General features: G+C 36.0%; 2 protein-coding genes across 11 annotated transcripts; one reads left to right on the top strand and one right to left on the bottom strand.

Annotated features, from left to right (window-relative positions):
• Positions 1–2,788: 2,788 nt before the first annotated feature.
• On the bottom strand, positions 2,789–19,531 carry LOC113764780 (putative disease resistance protein RGA3). 10 transcript variants are annotated; one of them, XM_027308776.1, is made up of 11 exons: positions 19,430–19,531; positions 18,352–18,419; positions 13,367–17,259; positions 11,918–12,108; positions 11,671–11,830; positions 10,483–10,863; positions 9,218–9,425; positions 8,963–9,131; positions 8,742–8,778; positions 8,377–8,632; positions 2,789–2,853 (listed from the first exon to the last, which is right to left on the bottom strand). In XM_027308776.1, the coding sequence occupies exon 3, from the start codon at positions 17,241–17,243 to the stop codon at positions 13,410–13,412; it is 3,834 nt and encodes a 1,277-aa protein (XP_027164577.1). In that variant the 5' UTR covers positions 17,244–17,259; positions 18,352–18,419; positions 19,430–19,531; the 3' UTR covers positions 2,789–2,853; positions 8,377–8,632; positions 8,742–8,778; positions 8,963–9,131; positions 9,218–9,425; positions 10,483–10,863; positions 11,671–11,830; positions 11,918–12,108; positions 13,367–13,409. The 10 variants fall into 10 exon arrangements, with proteins under 10 accessions (XP_027164577.1, XP_027164575.1, XP_027164576.1 ...); XM_027308774.1 differs by lacking the exon at positions 2,789–2,853 and adding an exon at positions 4,666–5,294; XM_027308775.1 differs by lacking the exon at positions 2,789–2,853 and adding an exon at positions 7,770–7,821.
• On the top strand, positions 5,617–7,911 carry LOC113766496. The gene is made up of 2 exons (XM_027310681.1): positions 5,617–6,872; positions 7,152–7,911. Exons 1-2 carry the CDS (start codon positions 5,617–5,619, stop codon positions 7,909–7,911), a joined length of 2,016 nt encoding a protein of 671 aa, XP_027166482.1.
• Positions 19,532–21,410: the final 1,879 nt, after the last annotated feature.

Below are 21,410 nucleotides of genomic sequence, written 5' to 3'. Positions count from 1 at the left end.
ACTTTTCTCTTGCTTTTTAGACTCTGTACGATTCGACGAGTGCTTTTCTTTTACTTTTTGCTTCGGCACGAACCCCAACGGAGAGAATGACTTCTGCAATTTTGCATGAAATTTCCTCCATGAAGATGAAATAACTCCTTTTTCTAGTCAAGGGTTAATTTAAAGACGCGGTTCCAAATATCTGTGAGATCGAATTATTTTACTTATTTCTTTTATTCATTGGTATTCGTACGTTTTCTGGTTTAATTGCTTATGATTTTTTGTTATTTGAATATCAAGGGCCCGATATTTGAATTAACCTAATAATCTACTGTCATATTAATTGATTGAATCCGTATTTGTTCAATTGATTAATACCAGTGACGACTAGCGTGATTGGTTTCATGTTAGGGAAACGTATGAACTAATTTAAACAAACGCTCGTAGCGTGTTTGTTGGTTAGGGTTGGGCTTTTCTAATTATTAATGCAATCGAGGAATTAAATCCTACGGTCGTACCTAGAGTTGTTTCTTGGTTAGAGAAATAGTCAACGGTCGTACCTTGACTATCGATAAAGTAAGGAAAAGTTGGTTATCAGAGCTTGTTGATGGCTATAACCAATCTAGTAATGAGTAATTGAATTATCTTTGCATCGATGATCAGTTGAATGGACCGTGTCTGAAAAGTTGCACCTTTGGCTAGAATCGTATTGGCTATTGTTAAATTTTGTTTAATTCTATTAGTAGTTTCATTAGTTAGTTAATTAATTATTTTATATTCTCCAAAAATCCCCCATATTTCGGACTCTGGAAGAAACAAATTATCCCCAGTCCCTGTGGATTCGACCCTACTCACCGCTATATACGAAATTTGTATTTTTCTTGAGTAGGTAATTATTATTGCACAGGCTCGACACCTGTCATGAACATTTAATTTATGTTAAATACATAAATGTTTGTAACTAAAATTGAAAAAGTGTTATATTAATATTTTTACGGAAGAGAGATTGGTAGTTTTTGTATTTAACAAAAATTAAATATTTGAAAGTAAATATAAATCTGTATTTGAGCATAAATATTTGTATTAAATTAAATATTTGAAAGTAAAATACCCATAAAGAGTCGGTACTTTAAATAGGTAATGTGTATTTGCCTATAAACTATACTCCTTAAAGTTTATTAATTGTTAATTGATTTGTAGTACTTTGTCATTCATTGGACATGTAGTACAAGGACAAATTTGGTAAAAAAAAATTCTAATTTCACTCCCTAAAACAATATTTTAATCGTTTGGACTGAATTTGCAAAGGATTAGTAATCTCAGGGGAGGTCAGTGTAATTTTTCAAATCACAGGGGAGATCAGTGCAAATGTTAGAAACCTCAGGGGAGGTTTCTGCAATTATCCCTTCATTTAAATAAGATTTCTTCAACTTTTACTCTTTACTTTCTTGTATTCATTCATGTTTAAGTACAAGAGTTTTATGTGCTTTAATATGTTAAGCTTCATATGTTTAGTTAAGTTTCTTGCTCCTAGGAGTAAAGATGAACTTGTAGTTTCTTGATTTGTGTTAATTTGTGATAGATTTTGTCTATCTTATAAACTTGTTAATTCATGTATTTAAACTTCATATTTGTACTTGTTTAATCACTAACTATGAATCATTCAAGTATATATTTGTACATAGATCTTGCCTTGCATGTGTAGTTCAAGCTACATGAACCCTAAATTATATGTTCGTATTAGTAGAAGACGGATTTAGGCGGATTCATACTTTTGACTTCATTGTGTTTCATGAACTTATGCTAAATTAACTTATCATACAAATAGGTGAAGGCTTGGGATAAGTATGTTTGTTTATTTGTGAAAGCAATTTAAAAATTATTTTGGAAATTATTTCCTTAATAAGTCAGAAGTTAATGGCCTAAATCAACTAAATTAATTAATCACTTATCTTGAGCTATAATGGATTCTTTAACCCTAGGAAATTCCTTCTACTAAATCAACTCTTGCTGTTTTGCTATCTTAACTAGTTCACATTGAAGTATTGTTTTTACTTTTATTCTTCTTTTTAGATAATAGATTAAGTTTAAAAGCCATAGTAATTAACCGATTCTCTGTGCGATCAACCCTAATTATGACTATACTCGTTTAATCTGTATACTTGCAGTAAAACGGAGTAATTTGACATAATTGAATTGATAATTAAGAGTTTAAACTTGTAAAGCCTAGCTCACATCGCAGATAAAGCAAAGAATTACCTTTTGAACATGCAGCATTAACTTGTCTGAGCAAGAAACTCTATCTTTGAACATAAGCAAAACACAAGCTCAATTACGCATATTAAACAAAGAAAATTCTTTGGTTTGACGGTCCACTACAAGTTTTAACCAGAAAAATACAAGTTAATATTGGATTTTTAAGTAAATGTTTGTTAAAACTTAAATATGAACAAATTTCTAATTGTATGTTAGATGCTCCATTCAATGAAATTAAAGAGTTTGTTCCCAACCACTACCACTTTGTATTTAATTATGACCTTTCTTCTTTTTTTTTTAACATTTAGTGAACCTTGGTATCAAAAACTTAATCCATTAAAAGCATAAAAATTTAAGTCAAAACAAAATTATGCACTTTTTACTACCTTATTAGAATCATTAAGGTAAAAAAATAAGCTCATAGCCACGGGATGTACAATAAGTAAAACAAGAGTGAAAGGAAAATGAAGGAGAAAAAAAGAAAAGAAAATGAAAAATATGGAAGAATTAAAAACTACAAAAGTTTTTTTTTTGAGGTATAATTTCAAAAATCTTCCCTAAGAGCTTTGACAGCAACACTTAGAAACCCCGAGGTTTTAGGAATATGCCTTTCTTCCCCTGTCAATGAGATCGAACCATACATCACCATTGCAACATAGGAAGTTATAATATACATTTGCTATTCTAACAATTTTTTGGCAAAACAATACAGAAGAAAAATAAATGAAATCAAAGAAAAATGGTTAGTTTCTAAGAATTATTTCTACATGCAAACACTCTACCTTTTCAATCCTCATATGCCAACTTTACATTGAACACTATTGCTGTTCTAAAAATTATTGGGGGAAAGATCTAGAAGGGAAAAAAGATTGATATAAAAAAAAAGCAGACTAGTTTAACAATTATTTTTGCACTTAAAACCCTAAAAAATGTGGAACCAAAAAAAAAAAATCGAAATCCACAAAGAGTTGGCTACTGAACCCCCTTTCCCTACTCCTCTTCCCCCCCCCCCTCTCCCACTCTTCCAGCAACACTGTTTTAGTCCCCTATTCCAGCCTTATGTGAAAATTACCCTCGCTATCTTGATTCTTGACAATTATTTAGGAAAAGACAAGGACAAAAGCTACAGTTATACAATTTTTTCTAACTTTGTGCTCATAGTATTAAGAAAACATGGTTTGCAAAAGGCTAAGTGATTATAGCTCACTTGGTTGGTTAGCATTCAATAAGATTCGGTGGTGTAGAGGCTGAGATTGAAACTACAAGACTAACTTAGAAATCTTGGACTCTTGATTCTCTTTCCTCCTCTCCATTTTTTAAATTCCACCTCCTAATACCAAAAAAGAAGAAAAAGAAAAAAGGTGATATTTTTTAACGAAAATATTTAAGGAAAAAGGTGAATTTTGGAAACCTTAGGAAGGTCAATGATTCTGTCCAAAACCATTAGAGAGGTGTTTCAAAATATCCCTGTTACGTATGACAAGAGAACATTAAGGGCATCATTGACTTAGGAATTTTCTCCATTGGAATTTTGGGAGAGAATAAATGTGGATTGCCTCAACTGTTTACTTGAGTGGTTACGTCATTTTCCTAAGCATATTTTAACATTATACTTGACGTAGAAATTGTTTTGACACTTGAAAGTGCACTCCTAAGCTGGTCTACAAACTAAAACAAGGAAATTACACTCTGTTTATTTCTTTCCATCTCTTGTTCTAATAATTTGATTTGTTTTGTAGAATGAAAAATCTTGCATCACCACCAAGCAGCCTTCTTTGGAAGGAAATGAAAGGACAAAAATGAAGTGAGAGATCATAATTATGACAAGACAAACCACTCTGAAAAATAACTTAAGATGATAAAACCAATCATCTTTAACATGATGAGCACCCTTTCTAGAAGCAACAACAATTTCCAATCCACAAATTTTTATCGCAACCAAGAATTAAAAAATAATAATGTTTTCATATAATTCTTTAGTCTAACAAACAAAAGTATGAGCTTGAGTTTTTTCTTTTTTTGAAATTTCTTTAAAATTATTAGTTATATAGAATTGCAAATTTACAAACATGGAGAACAAAACCGAGGCCTTTGCCCAAGTACTAAAATGTTTGTTATAGTAAATTTAACTATTCCTTGGAAGATAAGATCTGATAGAAATATATTTTAGTGTGGCACATTAAACGAACTACTAATTACATGTTGAATTAGAATATTTAAAGTAAAAGGAGCTCGTAGTGATATTTTTCCCCAGATATATTTCTTATTCTACATCAGGTGAGAGATTCTGGAATTTCAAGAAGAATTCAAGTCTAGAAAAGAATAGAGCAACATCTACAATGTCCAGGATTGAATTCTTGTCAAAACAATCCACATTCAGGTGAAACAATGCCAACTGCTAGACAATACGATTGAATTAAAATGCAACTCTTCATTACGCCATTTTGCAAATAAATTATTCTGGACAGGGCACTGCAACAAGTGTCAAAATAATTCTAGTAAGCAGCCCCTAATCAAATCCAAAAATGATCCAATTTCAATCTGATTTTCCAAATCTATAAAATATACTCAGGCAGACTATATAGCGCAGATCTGTATGACATGAAGAACAAGTTAAAAGTGAAGTTGAGGATGATCTGATAAATAGATGATATGTATTAAGTGGACATATGGAATATCATCAGAAATGTTAGGCTTGATGATGAAACTAGCAAAATGTTTGGCTTGGATTCTTCTACATCTACACAAAAATGAGGAATATGGCAAATCCTGGGCCAGGACACGGGAAATGACTGGAAGAAGTGGTCAAAGGGAGGGAAACACTTCATTTCACCTGTTAAGTATTTTAATTTGGTCAAGGCTGGATACCTTTTAACACATTCTTGTCATTCTTAACCTCTACCATCCGAATTCCAACTAATACAAATTTGGATCTCTAAACATATCTGCCCACTGAGCAACTTCTCTGTCGTTGACTCGCTCAAGATTGTAGAAAATCAGCCTTCCAGAAAGGTTCTTTAGTTATCTAAATTCTTCAATCTGAGGACATTTGTCTTGACCTGCATGAAAGAATCTTAATGTTTGAAGGCAAGAAAAATGCCCCATTTCAGGCAGCGGTTCACTTTTGAAAATGCCAAAAAATCAAAATGCGTTAGGATTATCAAATCCCTAAACTGATATAGAAGTTCTCATGGACAGTAGTGCTCCTCCTCCTTAACTCTCAACAACTCCTTGTAAAGCTTGCCACCAGATCTCGGCAAAGTTTTCATTGTAGTAATTGACAGATAAAGTTAAAGCAAATTTGCTAATTTATGTTGGCAACTGCTTAATATCTACCTAAGCCAGAATAAAAACACGCAAAAGCTCGCAGATGAACACAAAATGGGATTCAATGACCGTTGGAGGAGGTGGATCATGGAGTGCATGTCAACAGTCAATTACTCTTTCACGATCAATGGTCAAACCAGAGAATATGTGACTCCCCAGAGAGGAATTAGACAGGGAGATCCGTTGTCACCATACCTGTTTCTCTTATGTTCAGAAGGACTCTCTAGCTTACTCCACACAGCTACGGAGGAAAAAAGGATAATGGGTTTAAAAATCAGTAGACTTGGTCCTACTGTGTCCCATTTATTTTTTGCTGATGACTCGCTGATATTTTGCAAAGCCGACCCAAACAATGCAGCTGAATTGAGAAGGATTCTCCAGGTGTATGAGAAGGGTACTGGACAGATGGTTAACTTGGAGAAGTCTTCAGTTTTCTTTAGTAAAAATGTGGATCAGCAACTACAATTGGCTACTTCTCAAGCTCTAGGGGACATTCAGATTGTTAATAAAGGGAGATATCTGGGGCTTCCAATGGTAGTTACTCGATCCAAACATCAGTTGTTTGGGTACATTAAGGATAATATCCAACATAGGCTACAAAGGTGGAAAAATAAGTTGTTGAGTGCGGCTGGGAAAGAGGTAATGCTTAAGGCAGTTGCTTATGCCCTGCCAACTTACACTATGTCATGCTTCAAGATCCCTAAAAGGATGTGTAAGGATATAAACTCCATCATGGCTAATTATTGGTGGGGAGAGGCCAATGGACGAAACAAAATGCATTGGAGCTCTTGGAGTAACATCTCGCGGGACAGGAAATCTAGAGGACTAGGATTGAAAGATTTAGAGGCCTTTAATATAGCTTTACTAGGGAAGCAAGTGTGGAGATTACTCACTCAACCAAACTTGCTTGTTAGTAAAGTGCTTAAAGCTCGATATTTTCCTAAGGAGTCCATTTTCAACTGCAAGGTTCCTGCAAATGCTTCGTGGATCTGGAAAGGATTGATGGGGGCAAGGAAGGTTATGGAGGGAGGAATTCGGAGGAGGATTGGGAATGGGAAAAGTACCAATATATGGGATGATTGCTGGATTCCAGATGCTCATTTGGGCAAGGTGTCTTCACCTAAACCAAAGGAAACCGTGCTTCACAAGGTTCATGACTTGATACATCAGCGAAAATGGATCCGACCCCTAATATTTGCGACTTTCAGCAAGCAGGATGCAGAAAAAATTTTGAATATCCCCATCAGTTTAGGGGACAGAGAGGATCGCCACTACTGGATCCACGGAACTAATGGCATCTATACTGTGGGGTCTGCATATAGGAAGCTAACTCAGGAAAAAATGCACCACAATAACCAAGGGGGAAGGGAGGAAGCTAGTACAAGCTGGAGCAACCAGAGCTAAGGAATCTGGAAGTATCTGTGGAAGCTCAAAGTTAAGCACAAAGTCAAGATCTTCTTATGGAAATGCCTTAGCCAAGCTCTGCCAGTAAGACAATTAATAGCGAGCAGGACAAAACAGGGGGATCCAATCTGTAGAGGGTGCGGTGAAGATAGTGAAACAATTGAACATGTTTTATTCCATTGCAGCTATGCCACACAGGTCTGGAGGTTAGCTCCCATCCAATGGGATGTAACTCTGGACTACCAAGGTTGCTTCAAGAAGTGGTGGACCACTGTGACAGAAGCCAAAGATAGAACAGAAGGAAATGATCACCTATCTTTAACAGCCAACATCCTCTGGCACATATGGAAAAGCAGAAATGCAAGAGAGTTCGATGGTAAGCAAAGGCAGCCATGGAAAACGGTTCAGAAAGCTCAGGAAGAGTGGTTTGAATTTAAGGAAGCTAATGACATACCATCAACACGGAGTACAGAGGAAACAAGAACTCGGCAGTCACAAGTGCAGCTACAAGAGCAAGGCCATGATTCAGTGACACTGAGACTAGCAATACAGGTGCGAAAGGTCACTTCTCAACTTGGAATTGGGATCATATGCACTAGGAATTTTCAACGCCAGGCTCAAGGGTGGGCACTACATGAGAGAAGTTCTGGGAATCATCTCATTGGTGAATTAGAAGCTGTCAAATTACTGCTCAGTAAAGCTGCTGTCTACCAGTTCGACAATATTCAGGTGCAGTTGGACAATAAGCGAGTTTTTCATCTAATTCAGAATGCCAAAACGCTGGACATGCGCGTCACAACACTGCTAGAGGATATTCTCACTTTGAAGGCCTTGTTTCGAATGTGCTCCTTTTGCCTAGTTGATGGAGATAATAATCATTTAAGTAATAGGATTAGCGCTTATGCGTTGAATATCATTCAAGATGAGGAATTTGTGATTCCTTAGTGCCATTGTGCACTAGTTGTAATTAGTTATCAAGCCTTTGCTTGATTTTGTAAAGTTTATTTCATGATATAAAATCACTTATCGTTTCGGAAAAAAAAAAAAAAAAAAACACGACATCAAAAGTATTAGACTCCAAAAACAATATTAGTAGATAACTTGCTTTTTCCTTCCTGAATATGCATGTTTTTTCTCCAGATGATTAAATTCAAGGTAACAAATCTTGCAAATACTCTCTGCACCAGATTTGCCAAAACTCAAAATAGATTGTGCAAGATCATGTACATTACAATGTGTTAAAAATACTCATTGACTTTTACATGTAGCGACAATGGTGTATACTGCATTGAGACATCCTTAACATAGGCATAGACAAGAATTTTTTGAGAATTTGAGCAAATTTTGACAACTTAGCATCCAATTAGAATATGATCAATCTCAAAGTAGGGAATCTGGAAATGCTAGTACCATTCAATGTTGAGGCAGCTGCTCTTGCTACAGCACCTTCCCTTTAGATCAGAAGACATGCATCCTGTTTGGAGGCTTTTGATCGATTGGTAGGAGGGTTACTACTCAAGCATTTCAGATGTGCCAACTTAGAATCCTTCAATAGTTCTTGAGGAGACCAGGCTGTGTTTCCTTAAAATGGCTGACAGACCTCATTAGCAGCATTTCTCAACTCACCATTTGTCACTGAATGGAGACAAGTTCTGCTTCTACAAGGCTATAAGCATTTCAAAAATCATTAGGTTAAATGCAGTAGTAAGTACACTCCAGAAAATGGAAGCTAAAGATCCAGGAGTATATCGGTGACTATGAGAGAAAGGACATACCGTGACTTAAAATACAACCAATAGCTCTGCTCCTTACCTTTTAAACAATGGGAGAAAGATTCACAATTTCATACAAGTTTAAAATAAATAGCATCTATGAATATCATTTTTATTCTACTGATTATGAAACTTGGTCAAAAGCACAAAGAAATCAGCAAAAGTCATGAAAACCAGATTAACTTCCTTGAATCAGAATATTAACATCACAAAGAGAAGGGCACCTCGTCTACGAGAATCTCTCTAGCCAGCGAGAATCACCTATCATGCCGATTCTTATAGAGCTCTAGGCCTCAATAAAATCTCTCTCTCTCTCAGCCTCGTGTATACTTCCATGGATTCACCATTTTGACCGTAGACTCTCAAATTAGACTTAGAATTGCCTATGACCACCTGAAGAAATGGCATCAGATAACAAGTTCAACAATGAGCATACACCAATATAGAATGGATTACAGTCATGTTAAATTGTAACTAACCTTCTCTGTGCACAATTAAAGTGCTAGAGTCTTCTTCTGGGAGAGCCCGGGTAGATCGCTCCAACTAAAAAAGTTGTCTGCTTACTTTTTCTAGTGCAACTGCAGAGGATGACTTGAACTAGGCCAAGACGTAAATCTTGAAAGGCATATCCTCATTGTATTTTCTAGATAATATAGCAAAGGTTCCTCAAAAGGTGCCAAGCCTTTTCTGCTCAAAAAGTGTCTTGTGAGCAAAAAACAGTGACCTACCATTAGGCTTCAATCAACGGCATTTTGAATTTTATACAAGCCGTGCTGAGTCTAAAATATAGCCAATACAATAAAGTACAGCATACAAGCAATCGGTAAAATACAGTTCTTAGATGATAACAACATGAATCAATGCTAAGTTCTTAAAGGAATGAAATGGTAGACTTTATTTTATTGAGAATTTTTTTTTTTAAAAAAAAGGTAAGCATAAAATTGTAAGTAGCTAGCTAAATTAAGATCTTCCATTTCCATGTTATTAAAATTGACTTTAGTTCCTTAGGTGGAACCTAGCATCTGAGCGTTTTAGTTGTGCCAAGTTTGTCATGAATCAAATTAACATCAGGTTACTGACACCAGAAAACCTTTTGAACCTACAATATGGCCAAACCTATACTTCACATCGAAGGGATCAAACTATCTAAACAATGTATCTGGACTCTGGATCTTGTTCAAATCCGTATATGATGATAAGACAACCTGTTTCAATATGGGTAGTCCTTGCACTCTTGAAAGATAAAATCAGAAGTCCACAACAACATACAAAACAAATCGTGAATAAAAAGCAAAAGGGTATGAACATTAGAGGATGACAGTGTCATTCAGGTACCAAATCCTTCCCAAAATTTCTAAACAATTGCAATTTCGAAAACCACAAAATTAATTTGGTAAGAATTCACTAAATAATTGAAAACACTGAATTTGCAAAAGACTACCAGTATGAATCTCGACAAATGATGTTTCTTGATAAATAAATAGTATTTTCTTGCTATTTCTTCCAACGGAGCTACTTAGTGGAGACAACGGGCATTATTTATTTCACTGGGTATGGAGTGATTATATATGATGAAGTTACATATCGTCCTCATAGCTGATTTTCTAAGTTAACTTTTTATTTGTAGTTAGCAAACTGGAACACTTTGAGGTAGTTCATTTTCTTCATTTTTTTTTCCTTATCATCTCTTTATTTGTGTATCTAATTTGAGTGTGTTTACAAATTCAGAGCAAATGTAACTCACCAAGCATTTTTAATGACAGGTTCCCTTACAAGGCATGGACACTTTCTTTCACCAGTGGGCTGTACTGTCAACAAGGTTGATCCTTCCTCTCAGAACACGTCCTGGTTGAAAGATATGAATCAAGATTTCCATTTATAGGCCAGCATTGAACCCTACCATACATAAAAATTTTGACCTTCTCCATAGTCCATTTACCTGATTCATTTCAAAGAATCGCAATTATCAATATCTCATGAAAATATAGTCCAGGGAGCTTTATGAGATGAGCCAAGGGAGCGTATTAACCATGGCATCTTTCCATCAACTTTGTGATAGCCTTGAATTAGAGCATTTGCCCCATCAAATTGAGACAAAAGTTTATGCTCATACACATAGCATTCCCTATACAAGAAAACTTCAAAGTATATATTCAGACCATTCATCAGATTTTTAGCACTCAAACAGCTGCATAAGAAAATAGAGTTGCATTTGTGAATGCACAACATAAAATAGTGTAATCTCCCAATTAATATTGTTCAACAGACACATATGTTCATTAGAGAAACGAAGAGATCAACCACCTGAAAATATTTTGGTTTGCTAACCATAGATAAACAAGTAACATCATACCCAATGAAATAAAAAATAGTAAATTGCCTACTACCTCCAATTGGATGACATAGCAAGCAACTGCTTCAAGGCTACTAACTATTCAATCATTCGACAAGCTTCACAATCTTAATATTTCTTGATATTTGATAAATTAATAGCTGAAAAAGTTTCTATTTACAATTTCATTCATAGCCTCTGCATAAGAGGAATACAAAAGGTGGTGCCTTTTGGGGAAATGGTCTGAAGACAGGATTTCGAAAGAAGTATTTCTGATGCTTGTGAATGTGATTATGCAGAATTTTATATCATTGCTCCTTTAAATTGTCTTTGAAGTTCGTTATAGTTTTCCTAAATCATAAACTTTTCATCTGAAAGAGAAGTGTTATTTCATGCATGAGAATCCCCGTAGCCAACATGAATACAAAAAGTGATGCCTTTATGGGAGGAGTCTGAAGATGGTTCTGAAAAGAAGAATCATTCCTGATGCTTGTGAATGTGATTACGCAGAATGGCATATCATTACCCCTTTAAATTGTCTTTGAAGTCAGATAAAGTTTTTCTGAATCACAAAATTTTCATCAGAAAGAGAAGTGTTACCTCATACATGAGAATCCCCTAGCCAATCGAATAATCTTTGTTGCAGCTTGTTGGAGAGCTCGAAGCCTAAATAAAACCTATTACACCCTCATCCCTCTATACTATTCCATGTGTTTTTAAAATGGTTCATTGTAGACTCTAAAACTAAACTTGGTATTGCCTACAACATAAGAAAAGATGCCATTAGAAGCTGCACAACAATTGCATGTAGCAAAAGAAAAAGCATTATAGGAATGCTGAACTGTACCTAAATTGTCTCCATACAAAGGAGGAGAAAGGGTTTCTTTTGGGAGTGCCCTAATGGATCTATTTGAAGCTAGAAAGCCCTCGCATAGCAAACAGACCATTATTTTTGCAAGCGCCAAGAATGGGCAGGTACTTATGTGGTGACCATGTAACAAGAAACCATTATAGCTGCGGACTTTGGTTCCAATATATCTGTTACCATATAATGAAAAGATTGTAAATTGAAAAACAATTAAAAGTAAAAGCAGACATACAAAATAAGATGGTTGTCAAATACTTTACCACACAACGCAAAATAGTGATCACCAGTTTCCCAAGTAGTGAAAGATAGATTTTAGCATTTGTTCCTATAGCATAAATAGCAGCAGATACAAAAGCTCCAACAATTAACTGGCTGATGGCCTTGAGCTAATTTCAAAGCAAATTAAGGACCAAAGTATGTTCACAATCATTACTTTAAAGGCTAACAATCTCCCAGCACTGCTACAATTATTTCAAAGAACATTACACAGGATTAGCATGTTCACAATCATGCTAAGTTCAGAATCTCAGTGTAAACATAGTGAATTAAGCTTACTTTATGAAGTGCATTCTTTGACAAGGGAAAAAAATCACATTTTTGGGTAAAAAAGCACTTAGTTTCAGCTAATAAGTGGAATTCCTCAACTGAATGGCAAACTTTGCATCGCTGATCACTGGTTGAAAATATTATCACTTTGCTCATTGAACTACAAATCTTTTACTAGAAAGACACGCTCAAATATCTATAATCGTATGACTCACCAAGTTTCTCCACGGTCATTCTCATGCAAAGCATCCTTAAAGCTTAAATACTATCACTTTACTGGTTGACTACTTTTATTGTCAACCATTACAATCTGGCAAACACATAGCTCATGTCAAAATTTTAAACTGTAAACTGGATATGGCTTACTCTTAGCTGAATACATAAATGGTCAAAGAAACTCAAAAACTTTTGCCTTTGAGTAATGCTATTATTTCTCTAAATCTACCAATTTGTTTGAGCAAAAAGCAAGACTTTACTAGTCCAAAACTTTCACTGCTGAATATAAGTCTAGAACTAAATTAACAATTAACTAAAATAATCGACAATGCAATTAAAAATACAGATAGAGATAAAAGATCAATCTACAACGTATGTATGGAGTGCTTATGCAAAGCAGAAAGAAAATAAGATGAAAAAATTTGATAAAAAATTGGCTATGCCTAATACATAGCACCAAATTGGGAAAGTTTATGCTACCCACTAAAAACTGCCAAAAACAAGTGGCACGGTGGTTAGAAAAGATTTACCACTGTCAATACAAGAAAAGATTTTAAGGGGACAAATATATAGATGGATAGAAGAAGCACAAATTAATTTAATTGACAAGAATTGTGTAGTAGTAGTACAGAGGAATATCAAGTAGCTTTTACTGGGGAGACTGACATGATTTGTGAGCTTCAAATGGACTTTAGCCTCTGATCTGCTCCTAATCAATAACAATCTCGGGAATGTGAGAGATCTTTGACCACTCAGAATTGGGGTCAGTGCTACTGCTGCTGCTCTCTGGATTGCATCTTTCCTTTAGGACGGGACAGCAGTCAATGAACAGATGTTCAAGTCTGGTGAGGCTTCTCATAGATTGGTGAGAGGGTAAATTCTCTAGCTTTTGACATCCCCAGAGCTGAAGTATTAGAAGTGAGGAAAGCTTCCCAAACCAATCGGGCAATGATTTTACTCCGAAACCATCTAGTTGAAGATATGTTAGGGCAGAGAGGTACTGAAGTTGCTCGGGCAGAAATTCCCAATGAGGCCATCCATGCAGAAATAAACGTGAAAGGGAGGGGAAGTAGGAGTGCGGTGGTGGGAGAGCATCAAAGAGGTCTTGGAAGGAATGCAGCTCTGTGGTGGTTTCTGAGAATGGTCCGATTTCTAAAGCATCTAATCTTGTAAGAGAACAAAGCTTCCCCTTGGGCAAGTCAGTTAATTTCTTACATTCTGATATGTCCACGTAAGAGAGAGAAGGTGTTCGGGCTAAATCAATTGGGAAGGAGATAAGATTGGTGCATCCGCATACTACCAATTGCTCAAGAGGAAGAGGAGGAGGACAAGTACCGGAGGAGGAGAAGGGTGAAGAAGTGGAATCCCACTCTGACTCAGATATTTGGGGGATGGACAGGTGAGTCAACCCATTGCAGGACCGAATCCATACTCGTCGCAAGGCAGTGAGGTATTTACGTCCCTTGGGGATTGAAATTGATTCGAGCAAGGGGCAATTCCAAACAATTAATTCCTCTAGGGACTCAAGGCCAACCAAATGTTGAGGAGCTTTATTGTCAATACAAGTGTGCTCAGCTACTGATTGGTAATTTGGTCCTTCTAAAGTTTGAGGAACATCAAATGAAAAATCTAAGAATTTGGTCAAATCAGCACAATCTCTTAATTGGAGATGTGCAAGCTTGGGATTGTTTTGGAATAACACATTTGGTAACTTAGTGAGCCCATTCACATTCCAAATGAAAAGACTAGTGAGAGTGCTGACTCCACTACAAATATATGTCATTAATGCTGATCCATTTTGGGTTTTCTCGACGTTCAATTCCTTGAGACGTGGAAAATAATTTGGAAAAGTGGCTAACTGAGGGCAATTAATAATCCTCATCACACCAAGGACCGGAAACACCACCACTATTCCATCATGAACAGTTGCTTCCGTCCATTCCCTCAAATTTTGCATATTCTCTAGAATGAGATCTTCAAGTGCTGGAAACAAGTTTAGGGGTCTTTGACTGGTACTGCCACTATGCACGCCTGATTTGCCATAAAAAGAAGGGCCTATACTTGTTAGGCTATCAAGTCCTTCCAAGTGCAGAGATCTGAGGAAGGGCATGTTTCCAAGAGTTGGTAACTCTTTGCAATTTTTGCAATCCTGCAATTCAAATTTCACCAATTTCCCAAGTTTTTCAATCCAAGTTGAAAGTTTATCACCAAAAAATCTTTCAATAATCAAACCTTTCAAATTTTGGTGAGCTTGCAAGCCTTCCAACACTTGATTGTATTCACTATCATTATTTCTTGAATTATCTATTTCATTCCATAGTAATATTAACTCATCAATGTTTGGCTTCCCAATCAGATTTGCGGATAGGGCTTCTTCCTTGCTTTTCACTAATTCAAGATTACGTAACTCAAGCTGTCCATTGAGATTCTTCAAATTCCTCAATTCTCCAATTTGTCGACCTCTTTCTTCACCAATATTGAAAAATGGCAAAGTTTGGAGAAATTGCAACTGTCCGATCTCAAAAGGCATGATATCACTTGATTTATCCTCAGAGAAAAAGTCAAAGTGCCTCAAATTCACCAAATTCTTGAAATTCTTTGGAAACTTTGTCAGTGAGAGACAATATTTAACTCTTAATGTCTGCAAATTGTAAAGTTGACATAGAGACTCTGGCAATGTTTTGATTGAAGTTTTTGACGAATCAAGATATCGCAAATGAGTTAGCTTGCCAATTGATTTAGGAAGCTCTCGGACACTTGATGCCCTTAAGTTCAAAACTCGCAACATAAAAAATGACATCTCCCTATCATTAAGTGATCTGTTTCCTTGCAAAAACAATGTCGTAATACGCTTGAAACTTTCAGTGGAAGGAAACAGCATTTCTTCTTGACTTCTCTCCAATGCAAGATACCGGATGGAAAACGTCTCCATATCAATGCTGCTAGACCCTGTCAACTTTAAACCTGACTCTGCCAACCTTAAAGTTTTAGAATTGGAAATGAATTGCACCATCTCATGTACAAGATCATGCATTTTGCAATTCAAAACATTCCCATAATCATCCTCCTCTACCTCTTGAAATAAGTTACTATCCAACAAAATGGTAAAATACCTGTTACCAACTTCCTCCATATGCATATCGTCTGTTGGATTTGAATGAAGAAATCCTTCTGCTGCCCAAAGTTGGATTAGTTGATTCCTTTCCATTTGAAAATCTTTAGGAAAAATTGAACAATATGCAAAACACTTTTTAAGAGAAGGATGTGGAAGATGATCAAAGCTCAACTTCAAAATTTCATTAACGTTACTATTTTCACCTCCACCTAAAATTTGAAGCCTACTCTCTAATTTTTGCCATTCATTTGGTCCCTTGTTGTGCAACATGCCACCGAGAACACTTGCAGCCAATGGTAAGCCTCCGCATCTTTGCACAATCTTCAACCCTATATCTTGCAGCCCATCGGGCACTTCCCCAGCACCAAATGCATTTTCTTTGAGAATGCGCCAACATTGATAATCTGATAATTGTTTCAAGGAATAACCTTGAGGAGAAGAAATTCTGGTGATGTCTACCACTTGTTGCTCACGAGTGGTCACAAGAATCCAACTCCCCATGGCTTGGCTAGTACCTTTCAGAGACCCAAGAAAATCATTCCATAGCATGGACTCCTTATTCCACACATCATCCAAGACCAGTAGGTATTTTTTACCATCCAATAATTCCTTAAGCTGCTTGACTCTGGCTTCCCTATCCTTAGCTTCAGGCTCTCGACCTTGCAGTGATTGTAGAATCATTCCAAACAACCTATTGGCAATGAAATCCTCCGAAGCACACACCCATATTCTCTTGTCAAAATGTTTTTCAGTATTTGGATCATTGAAAACTTTTCGAGCTAAGGTGGTCTTCCCGATCCCGCCCATCCCTACTATCGGAAGAACGGAGATAGTTTCATTATTATTCATGGCAGTTAGTTGTGTTACTATTGCTGAAACATCACCATCTCTTCCAACAAAACTTGCATCAACAGTAACAGAGTCAGTCTCTCTCTTCTTCATAAATGCTCCTCTGCTAGGAGGAGAAAGAGCAGGTGCATCTCTAGCTCCATTCTGTGACCGGAGGAGGCCAAGTTTCGTTGCTTGTTCATTGATACTTATCAAATCCATATTGATTTTCTGAATTTTTTTGGCCATTCTGCAACGAAATGCAATGGGATTGGAGACTGAGAAGAAGAAGCATACCTTCTGCTTCATTTGGTTTCGGATCTCAACTTTGCGTCGAATCATTTCATAGTTGAAGTCATCCAGCAAATTATCAACATCAAACGCCACACGTTCAAGCTCCTCCAGCCAAAGCTTCACGGAATCTTCAGTCACCTGTTTTTTCTCTGCATCACGAAGGACAACCTGGATTCCAATCAACGTTTTCTGCAGTTTCTTCAAATCATTCTTGAACCCAACAAACTGGCCAATTTGTTCTGAACCCAAGTTTATTGCCTTCTCCACTAGAACTTGTACTGCGGAACCGAGTAGTGCATCCGCCATCAGGTCAGGTCGATATCTGGGAGAAAGAAAGAATTTGATAGGTTTGAGAGTGTGGAATGGAACCGGGCAACTTGCAACTTTGAATGTGAGAGAAAGAGAACCGGGCAGTAGATGAAACTGAAAGTCTACTAATTGGTATTGGTTTTTAAGCTTTTAAACACTCTTATTATAATTGCAGCAGTAAAAGGAAAATGAAAAGGAAGAAAAGGTTCCCGACAAGAAGACACGAAAGGCAATGAATTCTTTACTTTTCTAGCCATCACGTTACTGTGCATTAACAACCCACCATTACTAGGAGATCCAATCCAAAGAAACTGTAAGAAAATGCTAACAAATAATTTTGTAAAGCAGAAGACATTTGAGACTGTGACCACAAATAGATCAAAAGCTAATACACCATCCATCTTCATCTTGACAGAGCAAGCAGCATCATTATGTCGTTTTCAAGGTATAGATAAAAATGATTTTCTATGTGGAATCACCAATTTTATTCAGCATTAAACCAAATGCAAAATCTAGAAAAGAGGTGACATTGATTCAATAATAACAAGAAGGTTTCATCTTTTCAAAACCCATCATAATTAGTACGATTAGGTAACTACCATTATAGTAGCAGTGGAAATATATTGCAAACAATTGGATGTGTCTGGATAAGAGATTATTTGTAATAACGTTATAGTACTTTTTATGAAATGACATATATAAGATAAAAAGACGATTAGAAATTGTATTTAAGATGAAATCTGAATAATATTTGATTTTTTTTTGGCAAAATAGCAATTACCACTTTAATTATTAAGCATAATGCAAAAGAAATTTTCTGGTATCCTATTACTATGAGCTGAATCTTCTTAGTCTACACTGTAATGAATTCGGGGGAAGAAAAAAATTTCTCATTCTGCTTGAATTGGTCTTCACCTGTATGCGGTTACAGTAGGAACCGAATTGTTACTGTAAATTGTTATGTACAATATCTCACAGATGAGTAAGCATATGAAAAACAAGAAATATAATGTCCCAGAAATTAATTTTCTCGAAACAATTGTCACTTGTTTTTACCACATTAAAAGTATCACATTTCAAAATAAAATGAGCAATGCGAACGTACCGAGCAAACTGGAAAGAAATAGTCTGATAAGCAGTGGCAAGTGGTGCTTGACCTTGGGTGACTGGTACCTGCCATTGCAGCGAAGGGGAAGGTGAGTATTACTCAGAAATGCACTTTAACCTACTAAACTTTTGGTCAACTTCTATTTTTGGCCCAGAAAGTACTCAACAAATTGCATCTTTAACTCCAAAACTTGGTTTCTTTTAATTTCACCATTTTTATAAAGGAATACTGTTTCTTATCATAATTGACCATTTTTAGGTACCTACAACTATGCTGGCATGTTTTCCATCCCATTATCAATATCAAATACCATAAAAATATATCCTTCTTAAATTGTTTCTTAATTTTTCATAATTTTATTATCATTAATTGATGGTACTTTTCATAATTCTCATAAAATTTTTGTATTTTATTACTTTAGTAAAGATCAAAATTTGATAAAAGCTTCATCCACAACTTCGTGGAAATAAAACCTCTCTTATAATATTTTAACTTTTCAAACAACTGTTTCAAATTATTACAAGTTGAGAGACGTGAAAGGAAATGAATGTCAACCTTGTTACTTCTACAATTGTGCCCTTACATTAAAAAAGTCTTTTAAAGAAGGTAATTGTAACAAAACTGATAGCTTTAGATTTAACCACTTTTAGTTTATTTGCTATATGAGTCAATAGGTAACTAAAATAATAATGGACTCTCTTATAAATATATGCATCATAATCTCTCATCGTCCTTGGCCACGATTGGATTGGGAGATATTATTAACGAGGGATAACCCTGGAAGATTATTGAAATTCTATAATGATTTAAATAATCAAGTAAGAGACCAAGACTAACTTATTGTGCTACGCGTTCTACTCACTCTTGTTTGATTAAGCATCAAGTGATGGATTTTATCTGATCTAAGTATGCAACAAGCACAATCAAAACTCTTTTAAACAGCTAATATGTGTGAAATTTTAGATTTCATTCATTAGCAATTGTGGAAATTCATATGACAAAAAAGGAATTCCTTTATATACCCCAAGTCAATGTTCCCGTAATATGAAGAATTATCAATGAAAGAGAAGATTACCTGGTCTTGGAGCAAAAAGATGGGAAAGAATTAGCTTCTCTATTTTCTCTTTAGCAGTGTCAACGTTGTTGTGAAGAGAAGGAAGAGTAAGATGAATTTTTGTTTGAGTGGGGTTTCATAGGGAAGCCAGAAGTCACGGTGATATTTTAGAGTATGTTTGGATTGCAATTTTTCAAAAAAAAAAAATGCTATATTTTTTGTGGACATATTCTTTTTTTTTTTTTTGGCATTTTAACAAGTCTTTAGGACCACTTGATGAGTGTTCTTGGCCGAGGGATATAACTCTCAATGCACTGTGCTAGGTGAGCTTATCATTTCAACTACAGGAGATCAATTTTTTTACCTATACAGTTAATTTCGAGTACTCGTCCTCCTATACGATATACCTTCGTGCCTGCGTGCTACGAGGCAAGCCCTTGAGAACTTCCTTCCTTGTCTTGTTATCTGCCTTTCACTCTTTAGTGCCAGAGAAGTGAGCAATACCGAGCAGATGCAATTATGAGCCACTGGAACTGGGACCCTGATTCATGCATCTGTAATTGTTGTCGGTTGTTTACATTTAACTGGGAGCTGGGGATAAGCTTATTTACTCCCTATGTCAGGATTGAAAGTAAGACATGTCCGTGTAGGCCAACGTAAATTATTGGGTCAGTCAAGTTAAAAGACTATTGTTTCTTTCTTCTATGTCGTCCTTTTAGGTTGAAGTTTGGAGTGTTGAATTGGATTTGACGATAAGTATCCCCTGGAGCAAAAGTTTGATAGGATTCTCATGTAGTATTTGAAACCTGTTACTTTCAAAGTACTATTTGCTTGATAAAAGAACTTGTGATTTTTAAATCAGTTAAAGATTGTGTGTTATGACTGCCATGAATGGTAGACTTTCAAGAAGCATTTGGGATTTTAAGAATGCAAAGCTCAGAGGCTAATTCCTTAGAATATTTGTATTTAAAAAAACAACCGCCAAATACACCTCTGACATTTTCTCATTCTATAGCGGCCGTGCTGACTCAGTACGGCCGCATAATTAAATATTCCACCGAAATCTTATCTGCAAAAAAATTAGTGGTGCAGAGGGTGTCAGCGCGGACGTGCTGACTGGGCACGTCCGCGGCTGAAAAAGCTGCTTCTAGTCTGAGCATGTGTCAGACGCGGACGTGTTGACTGTGCACGTCCGCGACTGACCAAACTGACTCCAAGTCTGCGCATGTGTCAGACGGGGACGTGCTGGCACGTCCCCGGGAGGCACAAAATCAGTGCTGTTGTGTCAGACGCGGACGTGCCCAGTCAGCACGTCCGCGTCTGACGCATGCTAAAAAAAATCCTCTCAACTCTGAGAATTGGGAACTGAAACAATCCTCCATCCACCCATCACCCATATATTATTGCCAACCGAAAAGACTGCAAACAAACCCAGAAAGAAAGAAACCAGAGAAGTAGAATTGTCTCAGTCCATCTATTGGTCACCTCCCGACTCCGAAAGCCACAAAAGCTGAACCGTAGCCCCACATCACTCAGCCCTTATAGTTTACTTCACTCTCTTCTCTTTTGCGCCAATCAACAACCAAAATTTGCACAAACAACCCATGCCATGCATAATTTGCTCGGAGAATTTTATTTTTTTAAAAATCACCCTTTTACCACTTTCATAATGTGTACATATCAATCATAACGTCGTAAATAGCGTAACAAATAATAATGAAATCTGTTCTTCAATAAACAACTCACGCTTTGCGCTACTACAACAAGCATGTTTTGATTGCTATATATATATATATATATTAAGAAAAATTTTATTTATACACTACTTAGTTATTATATCTTTTTCCACTTCATATAAATTACATCGTTATTATTATTATATAGTATACTTTTTCGAGATCTATATTAACTTATCAATTACTCGTACCTGTGTTATACACCATTCTATAATTAGTATGCGCATTAGAACTGTAGACTAGATTTTATCATAATACTAGTATTA

Source organism: Coffea eugenioides, chromosome 3 (genome assembly GCF_003713205.1).
Source record: "Coffea eugenioides isolate CCC68of chromosome 3, Ceug_1.0, whole genome shotgun sequence".
Lineage (NCBI taxonomy): Eukaryota > Viridiplantae > Streptophyta > Magnoliopsida > Gentianales > Rubiaceae > Coffea > Coffea eugenioides.
The sequence above is the reverse complement of the archived record's forward strand: the minus strand, read 5'-3'. Positions and strand labels throughout refer to the sequence as shown.